The 24,148-nt window shown below is 44.3% G+C and overlaps 1 protein-coding gene across 5 annotated transcripts; it reads right to left on the bottom strand.

Annotated features, from left to right (window-relative positions):
* Window positions 1–436: 436 nt before the first annotated feature.
* Window positions 437–22,401, bottom strand: LOC134409208 (ras-related protein Rab-6B-like). 5 transcript variants are annotated; one of them, XM_063141829.1, is made up of 9 exons: window positions 22,127–22,215; window positions 16,418–16,476; window positions 14,715–14,768; window positions 12,103–12,208; window positions 6,804–6,912; window positions 6,459–6,570; window positions 6,016–6,109; window positions 5,663–5,729; window positions 437–4,328 (listed from the first exon to the last, which is right to left on the bottom strand). In XM_063141829.1, exons 2-9 carry the CDS (start codon window positions 16,441–16,443, stop codon window positions 4,264–4,266), a joined length of 633 nt encoding a protein of 210 aa, XP_062997899.1. In that variant the 5' UTR covers window positions 16,444–16,476; window positions 22,127–22,215; the 3' UTR covers window positions 437–4,263. The 5 variants fall into 5 exon arrangements, with proteins under 5 accessions (XP_062997899.1, XP_062997900.1, XP_062997898.1 ...); XM_063141830.1 differs by having other exon boundaries at window positions 6,804–6,909; XM_063141828.1 differs by lacking the exon at window positions 6,804–6,912 and having other exon boundaries at window positions 22,127–22,401.
* Between the last annotated feature and the right edge of the window lie 1,747 nt (window positions 22,402–24,148).

Genomic DNA, 24,148 nt, shown 5'->3' with positions numbered 1-24,148 from the left:
TATTAAAACGTAAGCTGGGTTTCTAACCTTTATGGCTGCAAATATATGTTTCAAAATACAAGAACCATCTCTGGCGAAACTCAGAACCTCTGGGAGATGGTCGAACAAGATAGCCGATGTCTGCTTCAGCCCCAAACACAGCTTTCCATTAGTAACATCAGCAGTATGGTATAACGGAGCCCCCCCACTTCTCCACATCTTCCTTACATCAAGTTGGACTCGATGGCCTTATAGGCCCCTTCCAACTCTACTATTCTGATTCTATACATCATATATGTCAAAGAACAGAGGTGTCCTGGCACAGAATTTGGGTCCGTTTGCTGCAGAATTCTCTCTAAGATCTAAGGAAACTAAAGCTGTGTGGGGGAAAAAAAAGAGGCAGGTGAGTGCATTGATCCGCCCTTCCCTTAAAAACAATCACAGTGACAAGAAAAAGTGTGGTGAAATTAACTTTATTTAGTGTGATACACAGCTGTAGTCTGACAGTCAATATTCATATATTAAGAGTCACTTACTTGGCTAACAGCTAGGAGACAGCAGAGCCAAAGACACACACTCAAAATATTATACACATCCATAGAAGGCAGTGGAAAGTGAACTAGGGTGTTCACTACATTTCCCCCCCACCCCATCCCTGCCTGCCCAACAGCCCCCCATCCCTCCCCCACAAACATGTATGCATTTTTTTTAAAATCCCTATTCTCTGGAAAGACAAGTTTCCAGTGTGCCTTAAGAGAACACCACAACAGCGGTGGCAGGACTGGGCTGCCAGTGAGAAGGGAGAGCGGCACCAGTTCAACTGCAAAGAGAGAGAGAGAGAAACAGACACACCAACAGGACACCAGCAATTCCCACACAACAGTGAGGATATATACACAGGATGAGTACACAGGCCTTTGCCGTGGCATTTCACTTTCAGAACTGAGGGGGGCCAAGCTTGTAAGCTTGCCAATTCTGCTGGAGAGGTTACCGAGGAAGAAAAGGAAGGAAAAACATAGGTATGTTACATAGGGGGTGCCTGTGCTCAGAGAAGGGGGGTGGGAGATTACCAGAGAAATCCTAAGCTTTGCAGAAGGGGCAGACCCTTTCAGAAGGCTGGCTTTCAGTAGGCAGGAGTGGGCTGGGATGAGGATTGTTTTAAAAACCCTTACAGGTAATGGGGCCTGCACACTGCTGAACGCTGCCTTTACTAGTGTATGACTTACCTGTCCCCATGCTTTTAAAACAAAAGAAGAGTTTACTTAATGCTCTAGTAAAGTGTTGGGAGTTTTAAGCCATGTGAGTCTTCGGCTTCACCACCGATCTCTAAATGCCATATGCAAGACGGGACAAGCGGTTGTGCGTAGCCATCATTATGCATACACAGGCCCAATACCCATAATCCTTCCAAGTTAGGAGAGGAGGGCTTGCGGGAACTGAGCAATCCACAGGTACGCCTGATGCAGACATTACATTGTACATGCAAGCAGGCACCCCACCAGATGCAAGGGATTTGCAGATGTTCGAGCAGAAGAACCAGACTGAAATGCCCAGAAAGGGCTAACAGCTCTCCCCTTAACCACACAGCTTAGCACAAGCTGGAACCATGCTCCATGTTAACCATGGATGAACAAGATTACACCTGGGTGGAAAACCTGGCTTTTCCTTAGTTATGTATGATTAAGTTGGGAGTCCCCACTTGAGCAAGAACTACGTTCTGTGGAAATTACAGGATGCACACAAAATCCAAGCATGACAGATTCTTAATGGGGGCATTTTTAAAAGGTATCCTTTCTTGTTTGGAGTAACTGATGTTGTACTCAGCAGAATCTGTATTGAAGATTCTCTCTTGACCTTAATTCTGTTGCCAGGGATGTTTGAAACGTTTTCAAAATGTGTTTGAAGTTTTCAAATTGTACGTTGCCTCGAAGGGGCCTATTAGGAGACGCATACATTTATAAATACTTCTTTGTTTATTACAGTAATAGAAATTAGCAAGATTTGACAAGCCTTTTCCATTTTGCAATTTCTCTGAAGGGCTAAAGCTGCACCTGCTGAATTTCTCCCAGCTGGTCAGCTGTTAAGGGGCAGAAATCAAGTCAGCTATTAAGCTAGGAAGAAGGGGACTTCATAAGGAAACAAGTTCTCGGCAGGACAGCATCTTTTGAAGAGAATCACGTGGTTCTTGTTAACATGCCAAAGGTGACCTCCTCTCTCGGTTCAGGAAGCCAACAGTGACTCCAAGCAAGCCCTCCAGCGTGGAAGGAGAAAAGTTTTCCTACGCTGTGCTGATGGGAAGACCTCTCCTTGGTCCACCCTCTTCGGCTCTTTTCTAAACACTCCCTTGGCCCAGTTGAATGGCATATCTTGCTCCAAAGCCAGGCTCAGCCCAAGTATAGCAGAACAGATGGGGGAGGAAAGAAGTCCCAAAATACTATTTCCTGTAGTTCGATTGCTAACGAGAACTACTCTTCACCCCAAACCTGTGCCCAAGAAAACAGGTATGAACTAGACCCTGTTCTTGCTCTTTATAGTGCCCAACTCCTTTGCAGGGATAAAGCCACAAACGACGCTCAGAGGCACCTCCAGCAAAGGGCCACATCCCATGCATACGCAAGCAGGACAGGAAGGGTCCCCGAGTCAGGATCAGAAGAACAGGAGTAGGTGCGCGTCTAGGGATTACATTTTTTTTTTTTTGGCTTTTTAAGACAGACAAAACAACCTCAAAACAAAACGGGCGATTCATCCAACAAGTACCCAATTCATGCTGTCTTTTACCCGTCCCCCAGATCAGTTTGCAAGTTAGCACGACTTGCATCCAACAGCAGAGGACGTAAGAAGGGCTAAACAAGAAGTTCAATAGATCTATGCAAGTTTTCGTTGTCTTTAGATACACAAGCCAATCTTACATAGAACAGACAGACATCAGACAAGGATTAAAGTCTCTTCCATTGGGTATTAAGTAAAACTGAACTACCCCCCAATATATATATATATTTATATACCTATATAGAATTTGAGAATTGGTCAACAGCAAGCTCTGAAAAAATAGTTAGATCAAAACAAAAGAGTCCTACATCTCGCTTCATATACAGTGGCGGGACCAGCTGAAGGGGAGGTGCTGTATCACTCACTTTAGACTCTGAAGACCAGGCTATTAGGCAAGTGGAAGAAAAGCACAGAATTCAGATGAGGGCCCTTCCTATAGATAGCCATGGTCTCAAGGCGCTGTCCACAGCCAACTATAAAAACGGGAACGGGGCTATGAAGCGTGAAGGTAGCTGTAAAGCACTTTGCATATTTAAAAGGATACAGAAGTGAAAAATAATACAAACATAGCAGCTCCTGGTATTGGTCTACGTCTAGAACCCAAGTTCCTGTTTTAACCCAACTGTGGAGTTTTTAGCTCACCGACAGAGATCTTTTTCGGGTGAGGATGGACTGGAGGTGCAAGGAAGTACTGGAAAATACCCAAATCCCAGTTCGAACACTACGCAGGAACCAGGCTCCCCGCATAAGGCTTCGCACCTCATTCACAGTCCAGCTTTACCTTATCCTCCCTGTCCGTATTCAATTGTAAACTGAGCACCAACGTCCTTCGGGGAAAAAAGGGTAAGCAACCTGCAACTAAAGACAGCTAGCCACTCCGTCGCGAAAAAGGGCAACCTGGGATATCTAGTGTCAATCACAGCGTCTGAGCTGCCTCCTTCCTTTCCCTCGACTCTCAAGGAAGGAGGAAGAAAGCCCAAATAGGGAAGCCGGGAGGTGGCTAAGGCCTCCCTGCAAGGAGTCGGGACTGGAGGACACCCATCGCCTCCCGCTGCAAGGGCAGGCGTGGCCAAACCACACGGAAGGAGCAGCCTCTGGAAGAGGGGTGAAGAAAAAGCCGGGGTAAAGGAATAGGGGATGTCCCAGATCCGCTAAGCTCCTTTGCTTTAGGTTTGTCAGTGTTTTCCTACATTGAGAAAAGATCCTCCCCTTGGCATTCATAGGACCACACAGCTAGGTGCACACACCCGAGATAAGAAACCTAGTGAAAGGGTGCCACGGCACCAAAGTGCAACAACCAACAAGGGACAGGACATATTTGAGGGTTCACACCATGCAGTAGGAGGGAGCAGCCAGGGCTGGTCCACGGTAGAGGGGGGGTGGGGAGGCTCAATTGCGTATTAGACTGGGTTTCTCAGCCCTCGGGAAATTAAGTTTCTCTAGTCAATGAAAAGTGATGCTCTTCAGCGAGACTGGACTGGCCAACTGGGAAGGGGTTGCCACGCGACGGATCCTTTAGCAGGAGCAGCCGCTCTCCGTTACGGGCTGCTCAGGAGGTTTTTCTAGTTTGATGTCAATCACTGGAGGAGGCGGGTTAAGGGAAAACTGCCGACACACGGTAAGAATGGGCAGGGGGGGGAAAAAAGCAAGCCACACAGATCTATCAGTCAGCCCAGATACACATATTTTAAAGTAATTGTGTCTAAAGCACTGGAGATGTAGCCTGGCACTTTGTCTGTTCTCAACTGCAAGGTTCAGCATAGGGGAGGGCTCAGAATGGCAGAATGACAACACCCCATCCCACCCCAAATATATATATGAAAGTATCTGTCATCACATTTCTGTTCTTTGCAGAAATAATCACATCTGTTCTCACGCCCTGCTTCTCCTCCTAACCACGCTGGGCATCGGAAAACTGTCCCATAACCTACAGAAATAGAAGGAGAAGGATGAGTCTATAGACTGAATTTGCCTCACATGACCAGCAGAATCGGATACAGCTTTTCCTAGACTGCAATATTTCAGGCTGCAAGTGGCATGTGCTGCGTTTGGGAATGCTCCACTTGTCAACAGGAGACCCGTCAGCTTAACAGTCTACTAGCATTCAAGAAAGCTATAAAGGCCTATCCAGTGGAATTTTAAGATATTTCTTTAAAAAAATTTAGGATGTTTTTAACAATGTATATTATGTTTTGAGTATAATGTATTTTATTGTTCGTTGTTCTCCGCCTCAATCAGGGTGGAGAGGCGGGTAAGAAATTTATTATTATTATTACTGCATAATCTCTTTCTTCCAAACAAATCTCCCTAAACCTGGAAAACTAACACATCAGGGAAGAGGACTCAGCACAGCCTGAAGCCTCACTGAAGATATTAATTTGTTTCTGGAGTACCCAGTTGGAGTTTAGAATGCTTCTCAGCACTATTTAGAACTAAATACATGTGAAATCTATATGCGTAGAACTACAGCGTCAGATAAAAATTCTTACGTGCAGACACATATCAATCTAGACATGACGAGGCTTGCAGCGTTCTCACATGCCCTCAAGTAAACAACCTGAGTGGAGATGTTCTAATCAGAGTTGCTAGCGATAAAATAAACTGCTACCAATAATTTGGCAAAAGGCAGCTAACTGTGAGAGGAAGCCTCCAAGAATTGCTGGGCAGATTTTTTTAAAAGTTTCTCCCAGAATAGTTGTTTTTAAATGGGTATTATCTGCTTTTCTTTGTATTTTATGCTTTTTATGGTTTTAAATTTTGTATATTTCTTTTTAATGTTCACGGTTTTCAACTTTTGTAAACCGCCCTGAGAGCTTCGGCTATGAGGCAGTATATAAATGATGATGACGATGATGATGATACATTAACAGACTGCAGCATGGGAGAAAGCCACTGAGCAGCAGAGCAAGGATACTGTCATCTTTGCTTTTCTCAGGTGTGCTGTCCATCCCAGGTAAGGCGGCAGCCACACGGCGGAAAAGCTGAAAGACAAAACAAAAACGTAGTCCCTGCAAAGGAACTCAAGACCATATAAGGAAAGAAAAACATCTGCACGCACTTTGGGGTAATTCATATGGAAAGCAGTTAAGTCAGGAGTAAAGCAACGCCGGGCTTTTCCTTAAAGCAAAGAAGACCCCCATGCATTCGAAGCCATCACAACTAATAAAGTGATGCCCCAAATTGCATCAAGTAAGAGAAACACCCAAATCCAAACGTGAAGCTCTTTGATATCCGGTGCTAAAATGCAGTTAATTCTCTGAAATTTACCTGTTTCACATTATAGCCAGTCTTTGCACTAGTCTCAATGAACATCACACTCAGTTCTTTGGCTCTCTGCTCGCCTTCTTCTGTAGTAATTTGCCTGGAGAGAATGATGCAAACAAGACGGAGAGACAGATAAAGGGTTACACGTCTGAGGTAAGATTCAATTACTAAGGCTCCCGCCATTTCCTATTAACGCTGCAAAATGGCTCCTCAATCTCTGAACTCCTGCTTTCAAAGTCCCATGTAAAAAAGAGGGAAGGGCAGCACCTTCTAAGACTCTTCTGTTGGTCGAAGATAGGGAAGCCGCAAGCAAATACCTCTCCATTTGGTTGCTAGCAAAGAACTTTTATCATTGCTAGTTATCTCTAAAGAAGCAAGATACTGAGGTCAGGAAGCACAAGCACATACTCAACAGAGCACTCCCGATTCCCAACTCCCCAGATTACCTCTTGTCCGCAAGATCTGTTTTATTCCCCACCAGCATGATGATGACATCACTTCCTCTTTCTGTTCGCACATCGTCAATCCATTTGGAGGTTTGTTGGAAGGAATTCAGATCTGCAAGGAAATGGCAGCTCAGTTCACGTTATAGTCAAAGCTCAAGCAGAGAGACAAAAGCTTTCTGAAGGCCCCTTGCAAAGACAAGGTATTTGCGTTAACCCGTAGGCCTATTTGCGGGCACAACGCAAAATGAGCCCCACCTTTTTGTCGTTATAGGACGGGGCTTCTGTGCTCTGACCTGACCTCGAGGGGAATGTTTCAATACACAATGAAACAAATCTCACACTCACTTGTAATGTCATAGACTACCACTGCAATAGTTGAGTCACGGATGTAGCTGGGAATGAGGCTACGGAACCTTTCTTGGCCTGCTGTGTCCCAAAGCTGAAGTCGGACCTGCTGGTACCAGCCCGGGGAAGAAACAGAAAGACAAAAGACAGGAGAAGAAGAAGAAACTGTCCTTTAGAGAAAAGGCAACGTATTAGAAGGAATTTCATAGGATTCCAAAGATTTGCCTTCTACAACGGGTCTCTAAACATATAGGCAACTCAACAGAAAACGCAGTGACAAGACAAAAGGAAATCATGGGGACTTTCACTACTGCAAAGCTAACTGCTGTCTCCGCAATACAACAGTTCCTCAACAAAAGGATGCTACTAAACAGGACAATGCCGGTGGTACAAATACAACTAATTCCAGAGTAGTAGATTCTTTCATCCGTTGCATACTAGCAGGCAACAAGGAATACCTTGGGCTATGCAAGTACATAGAGGCCATCTTCCTTTGGGAAAGCGACTACATTCCAGTTAGTTCAGCAATGGAAAAGAACGCTGATCAAGTTTATGTACTACATTTACAGAATAGCTATAACTAGAGACCCCAGTTAGGGGGTTCAAGCTTCCATTCAGTGCGGGGCCAAAACACTTCTTTTCAGCCTGTGCATGGGCAATATTTTCTCTTGTACATTTTCTCTTGTACGATACATTTGCTTGCTAACAGCATCAGCATGAAGGAATGTCCTCCAGGAGGTGGTCAACCGTAACGGAGCTTGAATCATAGAAAACCTCCCTTTAGCCATGGAGCTGGCTGGGTAGGTCAGTTACGCACACTCAGCCAAACCTAACTTCACATAGCTGAGGGCGGGAAAGGATGGGATAATCCCATGTATGCCAATTCCCCAGCCCATTGAAGGAAAGTCAGGATAAAAACTTTAATAAGAATTTATATTTACTAAAACACAGAAACAGCGCTTTCTGTAGGGAAGTGCAGGAAACAGAAATTGTAATTAGCTATGGGGCAACAGAATGCAATTTGGCTTAGCCCCAAGGGATTCATCTGAGAAGATACCTTGAGTAAGGTTATTCCTTCCACCACATCTTCATCATTGTGCTTGGACTTGTCTACTTATAGAATCATAGAATAGCAGAGTTGGAAGGGGCCTATAAGGCCATCGAGTCCAACCCCCTTGAAAGACAAGGAAAGAAAGCATCCAGATGAGTCTACAAATGAAGATCATTCTAATATTGCCACGGATTGACAGTTCAGATGGCATCAACTTTCTTGAAGTGGATTCATTGGACAAGGTTGTTATTGCCATTTCCAAAGACATTGGAAATTGCCATTGTTGACATTGGAAATTGCCATTGTTGCCATAGGAAATTGCCACTGTTGACATTGGAAATTGCCATTGTTATTGCCATTTCCAAAGTACGATTAATGGAACAGGGAAGCGAAGATAATTCAACGGGGCCAGTGGATGTACGCACATATGTATGTGTGTGTACACACAGAGAGAGAGACAAAATGAGCCCACTTTCCCCAAACTATTAATGGAGGCATTTCAGAGCATAAACATACAACCACCAAACAAGGCAGGTTCCCAAACACACACACACACACACCATCTTTATGATGCAAACCCACTGTAATGTCTATTACTAGACAAAAGCCATGGCAGTCCTGCAGGGATTATATCAAGAAGGCAAGTGCAATTGAATAAAAGGAAGTCAACAGTTTGCTGACTTGACCTATTTGGGAAGAAGTTTCTCCTACATGAGAAGGTTGCTCAGACACACACACACCTCCAACCAGGCAGGCCCCAAAGGCAAATGCTACCGGCATTACCATTTACCATAGTGGGATGAGCTTTAGGAACATAGCTGTGTGATTATAAGAACAGGGCTGCCTGTCTCCTCCCATGAACATCGTTTTTCACATATGCCTGCCAAAGGCTGAAACGGGAAGGGGAAAAAAAGGTGGGGCTAACATGCAGGAAAACAATTAAGGTGGCAGCAGGAGCAGTAGATATAGTAAGAACAAAGAGGATCAAGACAGAGGGAGCAGGTGAACTATTGACAGAAACCTTGCTTGGCCATCACCCTAGGCTGGGGGACAACGTCCGGAGTAGAAGGAACCACCGCTCACTCGTTTCTGTAATATCAAACCTCTTTCCTCTGGACATACAGGTCAATGGCACTGTGCTGGAGGAATAATACACATCCTCATTTAGAAGAGCCACTGAGCCAGGGAGCCATACCTGCAGCCCCAATGCATGTGGCCACGGTGAAATATCTGTTGAACACCTTTGCACTGGAAGCTGTTTTGCCCACAGAGCCCGTACTCCAGGAAACCTGACAAGCCAAACCATTGTCTGAGAAGTCCTAAATGCAGAAGTGTGATATTTTCAAGACATTTATGAGACCTGCAGCTCTGTATTTCAGATTCTATGGCTTCAATTTTAAGTCACAGTTAAGTGGGGAAAAATAGGGGGCATCATATACTACAGCGTTTCTTCCACAGTGATAGGTCAAGAAATCTTCCCTTTGGAGATATATATATATATATATATATATATAGATATAGATATAGATATATATTAAAAAGACTCTAATGCTATACAGCGAAGGTTCATTTTCCGAACTACCCTCGTGTCCTTGAGCAAGTATTACATAGCACGCAATTCTGACTTGACTTTCCCATCACTGACTACCTCCGTAGAAAGCCAACAAGAAACCACAAGGAACCCGGGGTACAGAGAAATCACAATGATGTATGGGGTCACAGCACAAGACTTTAGGGCTAAGTTGAAAGTGCAGCACGTCAGGACAACAGGTTCTCCCATCCCTGCTTCCCTTCTCATAGAAGAAACCAAATTGTGGAACTGCATAAGAACCGCTCGTATTAAGCTCACCTCCCTTTTGGCGATGCAGGTTTCCGGCCACATAGGGGAATTGTCTGGGAGCCATGTGTGTGGAGAAGCTTGGAAGACTGCTGAACATAGTGCCTTACCAAATCCTTCCTGGAACTCAGTTCAAATGTATCTCCAATTTGGGGTGCCGGCTAAGAGAAGTGTGCGTGTTTGTGCTCCATTTTTTGCTGAATCTCAAGGTTTTTCCTCCAAAGGACTGACACTCATACTATAGCCATCTCTCTCAAATCAAGATCTTTTAGTACACCTGTCCACTTTATTATAGGCTTTAGTTCTCTGCCTCTTTGAGATGAGCCCAAAATTCAGTACAAGCATTTCTAACAAAAAGCTTTCATCTGGTTTTCTCATTGGTGTTTTATGGTGTTATTGGGGATGCATTTTTAATTGTATTATTGTGAACTGCACTGTAATGAGCTTCTGATGATAGGGGAACATGAATGTTAAAAATAAATTAATCAAAACCAAGTGGGGAATATGCAGAAACAGACGCTAAAAACATCACAGAACACATAATTTATGAAGTTTGCAGCCACAAGACGTGGCAATGGTCAAGGGCGTCATGCTGGGGTGGGGAACACAAGCCCCTCCAGATGTTGGTAGATCACAACTCCCATCAGCCCCAGCCAGCAAAGCCAACTGTGTGGGAGGATGGGAGACACAACCCAACATCATCTGGAGGGCCACACGTTCCTGATCTCTGGACTAGACAAATATAATGAGATCTGGTTTGGCCCTGGTTAGGCCTCATCTTGAGTATTGTGTCCAGCTCTGGGCACCACATTTCAAGAAGGATGCAAACAAGCTGGAGCATGTTCAGAGGAGGGCAACCAGGATGATCAGGGGTCTGGAAACAAAGCCCTATGAGGAGAGACTGAAAGAACTGGGCATGCTTAGCCTGAAGAAGAGAAGGTTGAGGGGAGACATGATAGCACTCTTCAAATACTTAAAAGGTTGTCACACAGATGAGGGCCTGGATCTCTTCTCGATCATCACAGAGTACAGGACACGGAATAATGGGCTCAAGTTACAGAAGTCAGATTCCAGCTGGACATCAGGAAAAACTTCCTGACTTTTAGAGCAGTACAATGGAACCAGTTACCTAGGGAGATTGTGGGCTCTCCCACACTAGAGGCATTCAAGAGGCAGCTGGACAGCCATCTGTCAGGTATGCTTTAGGGTGGATTCCTGCATTGAGCTGGGGGTTGGACTCTATGGCCTTATAGGCCCCTTCCAACTCTACTATTCTATGAACTATCAATGCTTATTAGCCAAGATAGTTAAATGGAAGCCATTTTGAAAGGCAGTACATATCCAAATACCTATTCCTGGGGGGAGCGGTGCAAATAGCACGGAAAGGCTATCGCCCTTATAAGCTGGAAAACTCAAGATACAGAAGGCGTCTGGGTTAGCTGTCTAGAACAGGATGAACTAGGTGGCCTTTTGGTCTGACCCAGCATGGACTTTATGTTTTTACCTATTGCTATCTGGAGGGGACCGCTAAGAATTAGGCCACTAGACACCGCCAAAAGGCTTCCTATGACACTTTTCCAGCCATATCCACATGTGCCATAACCTCTTTAGGACAAGCTCTTCATATGCTTTCTATTAGCCAACAAATATAACAAAAAGATCAAGTTGAACTTTTAAGTATAATAATGGGATACAAAGTTCAACTTGATCTTTTTGTTATATTTGTTGGCTAATAGAAAGCATATGAAGAGCTTGTCCTAAAGAGGTTATGGCACATGTGAATATGGCTGGAAAAGTGTCATAGGTTAGATATTCGAAACAGAATAATTCTTTGAATGCTAAGAATGACTTAATGAATTCCAGGATTTTGCCTTGATATCAAAACTTGGGTGGGGAGACAGACACTTAGCACATTCTATTAAAACTGGTATAATTTTGTTCTTTGTAATAGAAATTCACATTTGGGTATCACAACAAGGAAATTTTTTCTCTGGAAAGGCTACGAAGTCTGTATCTATATAACAGCAATATTTGTCTAATTATAATTAATGTACTTTAAAAAGCAGATGCCAACTTTGTATTTCTTCTGGCCCTTCCTGAAAACGTCGTCACTCCAGGAAGCCTTCCCTTAACGACCAGCCGCAGTTTTATTGCACTTAAATTTCTTTTAAAATGTACTTTTAATGTGTTTTTATTCTTTTATTCTATTTGTCCACCGCTCCGAAATCCTTGAATGGGGAATGGTAGATAAATATTGTAAATAAATAAATAAAAGAGGTGGCCCTTCGCTAGTAGCAACAGATTCTACCCAGCTGTCCTTGGAAGTTTTGAGATGGCTTTTATCCCTTTTGTTTCCTGAGAAGGACAAAAGTGGACTTCTCTCCTCACAGAGGCTAAGCCCCAGTACCTACTTGTAAGGTCAAAGACAATGACAGCTGCGGCAGAGTCCCGGATGTAGCTGGGGATGAGGCTACGGAATCTCTCCTGGCCGGCTGTGTCCCACAGCTGCAGCCTGATCTGGGAAAACAGAAAATGTGGGGGGGGGGGGGGAAGGAGGAGAGGAAAGAGAAGGAATATGGAAAAACAAAAACAAAACAAAACAAAACTTATATGAAATTAAAAAAACAAAACAAAACAATGCAAACTCTTGAGGCAAAACAACGCAAGTAACGAACGGAGAGGGGGGAAAAGTTTAAACGAAACAAAAATGCAGTGCAAAATGAAGCGAACAGCTCGCTGATGGATACCTTGACTTCTCTTCCTCCGAATGATTCCTTTACGTCAAATCAGCCAGCCGCTGGGTCTCACCATGCGACTGGCTGAAGCTTATTAACTTTTTTGTCTTACCCACAGCAGAAACAAGCAGGTACAGGAACCGCAGGCCGAATCAGGCCCCTGTGAAATGCCTTCTAACATACAACCTTGTTCCTGATCCCCTGATTAAGCACTTCAGCCAAGACACAGGTCAAGTGTCCACATGTAGGTATGCACACATTCAATGCAAATAGCAAGAGAGGTGTCAGTGGAGTTCTCCATATGCACCTCAGTGGCTCATTAGGGGTACGTTGCCTGTGTCTCAAATCAGCTGCATAATAAAGGGAAAGGTGGCGCGCATGCGTGTGTTGCCAAAGCCTCTGTTGCTCTTCACACTGGGAAGGAAGGGGGTCAAAGAGTCTTTTACCTATGGATTTTGGGTCGAGGTTATCTGAAAGCCTGTATTCTCCCTTATGAGCCTGCCTGTGCTTTGAGATCTTCTGGAGAGGCCCTTCTTTCAGTCCCACCTTCTTCACAGGCACGCTTGGTGGGAACATGGGAGAGGGCCTTCTCGGTGGCTGCTCCGGTGCTCTGGAACTCTCTTCCTGGGGAAGCTAGGCTGGCTCCCTCCTTGATGGGCTTTCGGAAGCAGGCTAAAACTTTTTTGTTCCAGCAGGCCTTTGGAGAATAATCTGGCCCTCCATCTATGTTAATGTCTTATAATTTTGTTGTGTATTTTAAATGTTTATGGTTTTGTCCCTCCACCCCCATGTATATTTTAAACTTTGTAAGGCCGCCTTGAGGCCCAGCATTGGGCAAAAGGCGGGATACAAATAAAAAATAATAATAATAATAATAATAATAATAATAATAATAATAATAATAAGAGAAACTGTCCTGGGCACCATCACAAAATGGCTGCTATGGGAGGCATGGCAAAGGACAAATAACTTGCCCAAAAGACTGAGTACAAGGCAGATGTGGGGTCTGAGCCCCAACATATAAAACTCCTTTGCACCTACAATTTTCAGTATCAACAGAGCTTTTTAACTGCAATATCACCTGCTGGTAATTAAAAAAAAATAATAGTAATAGGAGTAGGTGGGTCCCAAGAAAGGTGTCCAAGGGTGCACTCGTACTCCCAGGCACCTTCTTGCCTACCCTGGGCTTATGGGAATTGGTGGGTGAAGCATTCAACATTGCTGACCAATTCAAAACATGTTTATTTATTACATTTCTTTATCACCCATTAGCTAAGGCTCCCTAGGCAATTCAGTTATTAAAAGTAATTGCTTGCCAAGGCATACTGGTTGCTTGCTGGTGAAGATCCCAGTTCAAGATGAAGAATTATTTTGTAGTGTAAGCCGAGTTCCTACATAGAGCCACTCCCTAGAGAATGAGACCTATCGCTCTATACAGTAGGCTGTATAATGAACTAAGATGTCTCCTGGATTATTTCCGACAGCCAAAAGTAAGAAGCACAGCCAATTCAGACTGAGAAGCCAGATAACATATGGCTTTCTGCCATAAACACTGGGCTGATGTGGTGCCATGGACAAGTATGTATTTTGGAGATAAAAGGTTCAGGTTCAAATTTCTGCTCAGCCATCATGTTCACTGAACTGCTTAGGCACAACCACTTTCTCTGAGCCTCACTTTTCTCCATAGAGCTGTTGTCAGAAAGGACTTCAAGCCGTTTTGTACATTTTCACTGTTGCAGAAATTAAGAACGTGATGCCAGATGAGATTCTAGACGCCAGACTGGCCTCCCTCCAGTTCTCAGAACTCAGGGTACCGCAGCCAAAGATTCAAATTCCGCAGATGCAATGAAAGCCAGTCCCATGAGACTGAATGGCGAAACCACCACGTGTTTGCCTTTAGTCCTCCTTTGCAATTCTGTGTACAATCTGCCCTAACATGTGGATTCTCAAGGACCTCCACTCTCATTCCCTTTTGTTAAAGACAGCAGAATTCCAACCCTCATGGCTCAGGGAGAGAAGGGCTTGAAAAATATGTAAGCTGTGCCAACATAATGCTAAAATGTTTCATGGGATAGAATTTCTGAGCTCTGGGCAGACCTTCACAGCACAGTGTGTTATAAATTGACACTCACACCACAGCCTGCTTATTCCTCCTTGCCCCCAGACCATGGCTGGGAGGTAAAAGTGAGGGATTCACTCTTGAAAGGTGAACCAGGGACACCTAGCATGGGTCTGCAGTGTAATGATCACATCCTTGCCAAGTTAAACACACGGATAACCCCACTCACCGTGCGGTCTTCCAAGTACATAGTCTTTGAGAGGAAATCAATTCCAATAGTTGCCTGGAAAAATGAGAAAAGTCTCAATAACTTTCAGCTACAATAAACTTCTATTTAAGAGGCATGAAAACAGGAAGTTTACACATTTGCAAGTTCTTTAATTGTATGGAAGATCTGTGAGGACTGACATCATAAATTAAGAAATCTAATGAACACTGCAAAGGGACATGCAGGTTCCCGAACATGGAGTTCTGCGAACAGTTTCAAAAGTTTTGCCTAGAGTTAAAGACCTTGGGCAGGATCCAAACGAAGTTGAATTGGGGTCTTATTAAAATCAATAGGACTACTCATGACTTAACTCCCATTTATTTCAATAGAAACTAAGTGGAGCTCGCTTAGTTTAGATCCAATTCAGAACAATTACACTAAGAATAAAAGGAGATCTGGAGCTGAATTAATTAAATAATAATAATAATAATAATAATAATAATAATAACAACAATAATAATAATAATAATACGTTATAACACGCTATGGTCTTACTGGACTCTTTGGTGACTCTATAAACTTGGGAATAAAATATCAGATAAACCAGAACATTTGGGACACAAGAGGATATAGCTGTAGTGAATTGCCTCATGATTCACAAAGCTTTTCGTTAACATCTCCTGATTATAGACTACCAAATGCATTTACCTCACTGAGATTGCAGTCCATGAATACCATAGTGCTTTATGGGACATTAAATAAGATGTTATTAATTATTATATTTATTATATTTATTATATTGTATTTCATTGTGAAAATCACCCTTGAGATGACAAATATTTCAAACAATAAATTAAGAGGTGTGTGTGTGTGTGTGTGTATGAATACGTAATTCAGGAGATGTGTAAAATCTAGTATTATGTACTTATTTCATGTAATTGCATCCTGCCTTTAGGGTAAAACCCTCCCAAAGGGGGTAACAAAATCCAACAAATACATACCAAACAAAACACTGAAACAATATTAAAACAATAACTAAAATATGAAAGTTATCATTAAAGTATTGATCAATAAAATTTGCTTCTTTCTATTGGAAGATTATAGGTGTGTCCAACTCTTATCTGGATTCTATGGCCTGGTTCAGACAACATGCTAAACCATGCTGCTTAACCACAAAACTAGACTCCCTCTAGTTTCTAAAGTGCCGTACGAAGACAGTGAATTTTAAACACTCTAGGCCTGGGGAGGACAGAAGGTCTACTGGTAGTTTGCTGAATGATTTGCAGATTTCTGACTACCAATTGTCTAACACAAGGGCCAGGCAATCTGGTGCCCTCCATGTGTTTTGGCTGCAGCTCCATAAACTCCAGCCAGCATGGCCAGTGCTCAGGGATTGTGGGAGTTGTAGTCCAAAACATCCAGAGGGTAACAGGTTAGCTGCTCCTAGTCTAACAATATCAACAACTAAAAGTTTCCCCCACTTACATTAGCTTGCTGGAAAAGAACGCTTGGGGGAAAACGACGAATGGATTTTTATGCGAAAGGGACTTCTGAACTTGCTTCTGGCAGTGACCAAAGATTCCTATGCTGAGCACGTAGTCAGCAGTATTGCTACTCCTTGATTTTTAGCATACATCACTACTTTGCATGAAAAACAAAATAGATCCAATATGCATGAAGTCTGCTGATCCCTGCTTAGGAGGGTTCATTACATTCCCACTTACCTGGTAAGTGTTGTCGAAACTGTCATACATAAATCTGGTGATCAGGGAGGTCTTTCCAACTACAGAAGAAGGGGGAAGAAGAGTTACTATTAATAGATGAAGTTGTAGGTGAAGTATCTGTCTTAAACAGGGGACCTGATCCACTCAGGAACCACGCTAAACAGATTTGAGGATACCAATATGACTCAAGCTCACTTATGACATATGGTTTATTGATGGAAAGCAGATGCAGACAGTAAAAGCAAAGACAAGGTTACAAGCCCCTCAACTTGAAGCCAGAGCTGTGCCGGTTTCTTTGAAGAAGTAGGCATTGCCCCCCAGAGATTTTTACCTGAGCAGGTGGGCGTGTATTCTCCCTCTCAGGTGAGAACAGGCAGAAGGCCAATCCTTTCAGGATGTTATAGTGTTTGTCACACCTAGCTAAAGACTATCAAAACACACACTCATGCCTCTCTTTACCCAGGAGAAAAATGTGCACAGGATGGGTGGGTTAACTTCTTGGCAGGAAAGAGAGTTCCTTACAGTAAAGAACAAGTCTCATCAGAAGGTAAGTATGAAGTGTACCGGGCAATTGCTTAAGTTTATCTGCTTACTGTTAGTAAAAAGAAGCACTAACCTTCACAATATTTGTGTAAACAATTGTGTAAACTACTTTTTAATTAATGGTTATACCTGGGATGGTCTTCTTGATCATCCCAGAGTTCAGGACACGGAATAACGGGCTCAAGATACAGGAAGCCAGATTCCGGCTGGACATCAGGAAAAACTTCCTGACTGTTAGAGCAGTACGACAATGGAACCAGTTACCTAGGGAGGTTGTAGGCTCTCCCACACTAGAGGCATTCAAGAGGCAGATGGACAACCATCTGTCAGGGATGCTTTAAGGTAGATTCCTGCAGTGAGCAGGGGGTTGGACTCAATGGCCTTCCAACTCTACTATTCTATGATGAAAAATGAGGATTTTCCTGTATATGTCATGCGTTTTCTTTTTGTTTTCACTGGTTTTTGTTCTGTTTTGTTGATATTCACAATAAAAAGTACAAAAAATATTGTGTAAACCAACTCCAACCTCATAATAATTGCCAACTACTCTACTAAGTAAATATACATATACTACTAGACACTGTATGTGGGTCTGTGAAAAGTTCACACTTAACACGTTGCCACTCTCTTCTGGAAAAATCCACTACAATACCGAAAAGATCTCCAGATGGAATCTCCCCAAACACATGAGATCTCTGAATGGCTTATCATATTACTTCATTTTAAAAATCCTACAGAAAGCAGCATGAGTTTTGGATCTGCAGCTTTTAGAAGTTATTACAAACAACATTCTAGTCACATTTTTATCTTTATGGAAAGCATGAAGCAGTTCCTGTATGAACTGAGCACTGTGGAATAAATATGTAGAAGCCAAACACAAACATGGCAATCCATCAGAATGTGAATAAAAAAATGAGCTAGAATGCCAGGGCCCACCTCACTCCTAAGCTGCCTAAAACTGCAGGGTGACATAGTTTGGTGATACTATGCCAGGGCCCACATGTCCCATACAAAGCATTAATTTACTGGCATTGTGAGCCTCAGTATATGGCTACAGGCCTGTTACACACATCTATACATGTACGGTAAGAATTGCAAATAAGAACTTCATATCAGTCTTAACTCCATATAATAGGGCTGATATCCCATTTCTCCTAAAAGACATTGGACTTCAGCCTTCCCAACTGGTGTCCCCCAGATGTGATAGTAATTGTAGTTCAACACATCTGGAAGACAACAGATTAGGGGAAGATGTTCTACAAGCTGAGCTTGTTGTGAGAACAGCAGTCTTCCCGTGATTCTCATTTTTCTTCCCTGTACAACCAGATAAAAATGAAAACAGCTACAAATAAAAGTTTGCAAGTATGAGAAGTGGAAGACTATGCCATTGTCTATACCTGTGTTTAAGAATTATGATTAATTTGTTTAGTGACCTGCCTTATACTCAAATAATGTTAAGGTGTTCAAAAGACCCCCTTTCTGGGGGGAAAGTGTACACCAAGCACTCAGGGCTCTGCCACCAGACCCCTCCCTTTCCCTCTGTTCATTAATAAAGAGTCATCAGAATGCAGTTGGCAAGTTGCTCAAAGTCGCTCTGCACTTTCTACTCCTAAACTGGTCAGCAAATGTAGCAGTTTCCAAAAACACAGGTTCTAAGGCTTGGATTCCTGATCCCCCCTCCTCCTCCCTCCCAATCCCCTTTCCTTTTGTGTCATGTTTTTTAGATTGTAAGCCTGTTGGCAGGGACTGTCTTAAGAAATATTTTTGTAAGCCGCCTTGAGAGCCATTTTGGTTAAAGGGCGGGATAAAAGTGCTAAAAGTGCTACACGGTTTGGGACCACAATACCTGATGGAACGCCTCTCCCAACGTGAATATACCCAGTCACTACGTTCAACATCTAAGGTCCTCCTCCGGGTGCCTACTCCTAGAGAGGCTCGGAGTGTGGCAACGAGAGACAGGGCCTTTTCGGTAGTGGCCCTCAGACTTTGGAATGATCTCCCTGATGAGGCTCGCCTGGCACCAAAGCTGCTATCTTTCCGGTGCCAGGTTAAGACTTTCCTCTTTGCCCAGGCATATGGCAGCACATCTTAATCACCCACGTTTAGTTTTTTTTAACCGTTAATGCTTTATGTGTGTATGTTCTGTGTTTTAGAATTTTAAATTTTGTATACTCGTTTTTATCTTAATTTTAGAATTTCTGTAAACCGCCCAGAGAGCCCTGGCTATGGGAGTGGTATATAAGTGCAATAAATAAATAAAATAAATAAAAATACATTATCCCAGACACTTCGGCGCATGCTCGTTATCACGAAAACTACCCCAATGATCAGCAAAGTCAGCTTCGCCTGCCCTTGCATGGGGGGCTTACCTGGTACAGTAAGTTACATAAACAGGGCATAGTTGTCACAATATTATGTGTTGTTAGCTGTTAGAAATAGTTTCATTTATGGAAAATATATAACTCTGCAATCTAAAAGGGATGGGAGGAGCCATGTACTCATCAGGAGGGGCAGGGAATGTTATAAAAGATGTTGATTGTGGATGACGGGTAGAGAAGCTCGTCTTCGATCCATCGAGGGTGAGTTTCCTCCTACACGTGTAGTTCGATAAAGAATGATCACTGAATCTGGACTTGTCTGGTTTTCCTGTTCCCTCCTTTCTGGTTGGGGTTTTTACCCTAACAATAATTTCAGTCTGGTCAAGCCAAACTGCACTGCTCTGTGCTTCTATATTTATACCACCACTTTTTCTGTTAGCTCCTTTATCATGCTTCAATATGTTGGATTTTGGACTTTAGCCAACAGTGCAATTCAAAGCGCTGGAGAGAAATTTATGTGGAACAATTCTCCAGCCTGCACCTATAAGAGATGCTTTCAACAGGATTTTATTATTCACACATTTGGTAATAAGTGTCCTAGAAGCTGTCCTCTGGAACAGTAAAGGATCAAATCATGTGATCAGTTGAGATGTTAGGAGGCGATGAGCTCATCACTTGGTAAGCTCTATAAGCATTTCTCTATAAGTGTGCTCACGTGACAACAAAGCACTGTCCTAGGCAACTGACCTGCAATAGCAATTTCACACAATTATGTTATCACAGCTAAGTATGTTGACACAAAGCAAAACTGTGATGCCACTTTAAAAACACCCCGCCTTAAGAAACAAGGCATCAAAACGAATTAGAACTGGGCATTAATGAATACTATCAGGCAGACCAAAAGATGGACAGGTAAGCAATCCAACCTTGGAATATCTGGTGATAAAAAGGAATGTTATGAGATTAGGGTCTACACAGTGGGGAAGCAATTGCAATTCCTAGGAACAACCACATTTGGGTTTGTTTGGCTTTCTCTGTGCACGTTCACTCAGAAATTAGTAACATCAAGTTCAATGAGAAACGTTCCTAGATTTCAGCATGTACAGGATCACAAGCCCTTAGGCATCAAACTTTAAATGGGGTTACAGTGATGAATTGTCAATCTCTCCCAGGCCTAGACCTCTTGCAAAGACACAACCAAATTAATTTCCAGCCCTGTGAGCAAAATTGGGGGATGGATAAATGAGTGGGAAATGCCACATATTTAGTAGGGGTGGGGAAGGAGAGGAAGAGAACTGAGCCCTTTTGCTGCCCCTCCAGGTATAGAGTGACAACATATGGCAGGGTCTTTTTTGTGGTGGTCCCCCCTCACTGCCTCTGAATGTCACCCCCCCCCCCCAAGAGATCCATATAGCTCGTTTGCTACTTGTGTTTAAGACAGTTAGGCCCTGTTCAGACGACACCTTAAACCACGGTTTTAACCACAGTGAATGAGGCAAAAAACCCTTATTGGCCATGGTTAAAGCTGAGGTTTAAGGTGTCTTCTGAACAGGGCCTTAACTTCTCTTTTTAATTGGGCTTTTGAATCCTGCTAGATATTTTGGCTGCTGTGAATTGCACAGCTGGTTCTATCACCTTAGGGATTTTAGAATATGCCACTTAGGCCTCCTCAGGAAAGAGCGAGAGATCAGTGACTCAAAATAAATGAATGAATAAGTAGTCACTGAAACCAATTTTCCCTTGAAAGGTCCTGACGCTTTCACATGAATACGGAATTGAATGCAATGGGAGGGTGGAGTGGAATAAGCAAGGCAAGACCCATTTTACGGCAGTTTGCATCTGGTGGAGAAGGAAATAATCTCAGGTTTGTACTGCACTTCTCTCTTTCCTCAAGCCCCTAGTTAAAATTTGGGGTGGGAGAAGAAATTACAGGCTAGTAGTTGCAATACTACTACTACTACTATTACTACTACTACTAATAATAATACCAGCACACAGCTTGGTCCTACTTCTTGTCTGTTTGTACCATGTTCATGATACTGCAATTAGTTGATAGCTAATGACATTTACATTACAAAACTGATCTAGCACAGAGCAAGCCGCCTAATACGGCGCCCAGCTGCTTGGCCCACCCAGCCCTGTGTTGCTGACAGTGGAAGGCAGCAGCTCGGATCCTTTTCCTGGACGTTGAACCGGAGACCTCCTGCTCAGAAAACGCAGAGCTACAGGGGTGGGGTGGGTGGGGGAGCTTCCCTGGCATTCCCAGGGCAACGGCCTTATGCAGACGTGAGAGAGAGGTGGTGGTGGTGGTGGGAGGATCTTGTCCGTTTTCTTGCTTACCTAACTCCACAAGGCACCATGCACTGAAATTAATTAATTGATGATGATAATAATAATTTATTTCTTACCCGCCTCTCAATAATAATAATAATAATAATAATTTCTTACCCACCTCTGTTTGGATCGAGGCGGGGAACAGCAATAAGTATAAATACATACAATTGAGTAAAACCATAGAACACGTATAAAGGGTGTGTGTGTGGGGGGGTGAAGCGCCACGACCCCTTCCGCCGTTCCTGCCCCGCCCCCGCCCCAGCCCCAACCCGCCCAGGGGGGAGGCGGCATTTCAAGGGCGGCAGCGCTGTGCATGGGGGGGGGGGAGGGTGCTGTGTTTCGGGGCAGCCGAGACGGGTCTCTCCGGGGACCGCCACGACTCGCCCAGCCCCGGAAAACCTCAGCTGCTGCTGTTGCCGCCGCCCCAGGTCCGGCCCGGCCCTGCCTCTCCCTCCCGCTTCCTCCTCCTCCGCTGCCGCCCCCGCTTCCCAGCCCAGCCCCGCCCGGCCCTCACCGCTCTGTTCGCCGAGGAAGACCAACTTGAACTTGCGCAGCGGGTTGCCGAACTCGCCGCCGGCTCCTCCGGGCACAGACATGGCAGGCGGGCGGGCGGGCGGGCAGGGCAGGGCAGGGAAGCGGGGACGGAAGAGGAGGAGGAGGAGGAGGAAGGCGTAAGGGGACGGAGAGGCAGGCGAGAAGCCGGGCTAGGCCGCGCCGACCAGAAAGGAGACACAGCAACGGTTACACTCCAGCCGCCTCACACCCGATTGCGTCACTTCCGCTCCGCTGAGCCCGAGCGACCCCTGCCTGCGTGGGCGGGCGGATGAGCTCATCCTGTCCCGCCGGTGGGGGGGGTGTCTGGGGGGAAGGAGGAGCCGACGGGTGCGCCGTGACGTCACTGCCGACGTCGAAGGCGGCCTGCCGGCGTCAACGACGCCCGCACCGTAGAGAGAGGAACGAAGGGTAGAGGCGTCCTGATGGGATCGTGTCGCGCTCTTCAATGGGACAGGGAAATTCTCTCTCACACTGAAACGGAGCCGTTTTTGGGTTCCGTGACACTAGGAGTGAGGGCAGGCTGTGACCTTCAGGGTGCCGCTCGGACTACGAATCCCGTCAGCCGCAAGGCGGCTTTGCCGATTGTAAAGCATCACGGGAGTTGTAGTTCACGTAGAAGAGGAGGCGGATAACAGGAATCGCGTTATGGCGTCACTTCCGGTTCTCCATTAAGGAGGAGGCGCCATAGAGATCATGCCATAGAGATCAGGTAGATCGGCTCCTGTCTAGTCCTCATTGGAGTCAACGGACGGACGCTAGGAATTTCGACGGAGACATAGAGCTTAAATCTATAGAGTAACAACACACACTGTTTGCAAGTAGCACTTCCTGGTTCCATTAGAAACTCTTTTTCTTCCCCAGGCGGAGGGAGTGGGCGCTGCCCATTGAATACAATGGGAAAAGCCAGGATTCTAAATTATCTGCGACCGGGCACAATAATATCTCCATCCGTCTCGTCCATAAAAGGTGGCAGTAAAGTCAGGGCTTCTGCTCTTGTCAACTCAGTTTATATTGTGTCATAAGTATGTTTGTAAACAACAACGAAAGCAACAAAACACCACCCAGCCACTTACAGGACAGACTATAATAAAGAATATTGTAGGTTTTGGAGCCTGTGGCTAGGAAGAGTGGGTTGCAACAGGGGAAGAACATAAGAAGAGCTGTGCTGGATCAGAACAAGGGTCCATCTAGTCCAGCACTGGGTTCACACAGTGGCCAACCAGCTGTCGACCAGGGACCCACAACAAAGCAGGACGCAGCAGCCTCCCACCCATGTTCCCCAGCAGCAACTGATGTACTGTCTCAAATCCTAGGTGTAACATATAGCCACCAGGGCTAGTTAGCCATTGATATCCTTCAGCTCCATGAATTTGTCTATATCCTCTTTTAAAGACTTCCAAATTGGCGGCCATCACTACATCTTGTTGTGAATTCCGTAATTTAACTATGGTGGGATCTACACTACAGCTTTAAAGTGCTTTAAAGCGCTTTATAACAGTTTTGACAACTGTTGGGGCCCAGGACACACTACATATACAGGTTTCAAAATGTTTTCAAAGTGCTTTAAAGCGCTTTAAAAGCGGTAGTGTAGATCCCCCCCAAGTGCTTGGTGAAGAAGTCCTTCCTTTTATCTGTCCTGAACCTCCCTCCAGTCAGCTTCATGGGATGACTCTTGAGTTCTAGAATTCTGAGAGAGCGAGAAAAATGTCTCCCTATCCACTTTCCCCACATCACGCATCATTTTGTCGTGTCATCTCTTACTCACCTTTTTTCTAAGCTAAAGAATCCCAGGTGTTGTAAGCTTTCTGTATAGGAGAGTTGCTCTAGCCCCTTGATCATTTTAGTTGCCCTTATCTGCACTTTTGTCTTCTTGGAAAGGCTGTTAAACTCTTTCACATTCCATGAAACTATGATTAATGATAGCATTACCCCCACCAAAAGGTGTAGAGAGATAGACAGACAGATATGGCTAAGAGGCTGA

Source organism: Elgaria multicarinata, chromosome 15, assembly GCF_023053635.1.
Source record: "Elgaria multicarinata webbii isolate HBS135686 ecotype San Diego chromosome 15, rElgMul1.1.pri, whole genome shotgun sequence".
Taxonomy (NCBI): domain Eukaryota; kingdom Metazoa; phylum Chordata; class Lepidosauria; order Squamata; family Anguidae; genus Elgaria; species Elgaria multicarinata.
The sequence above is the reverse complement of the archived record's forward strand: the minus strand, read 5'-3'. Positions and strand labels throughout refer to the sequence as shown.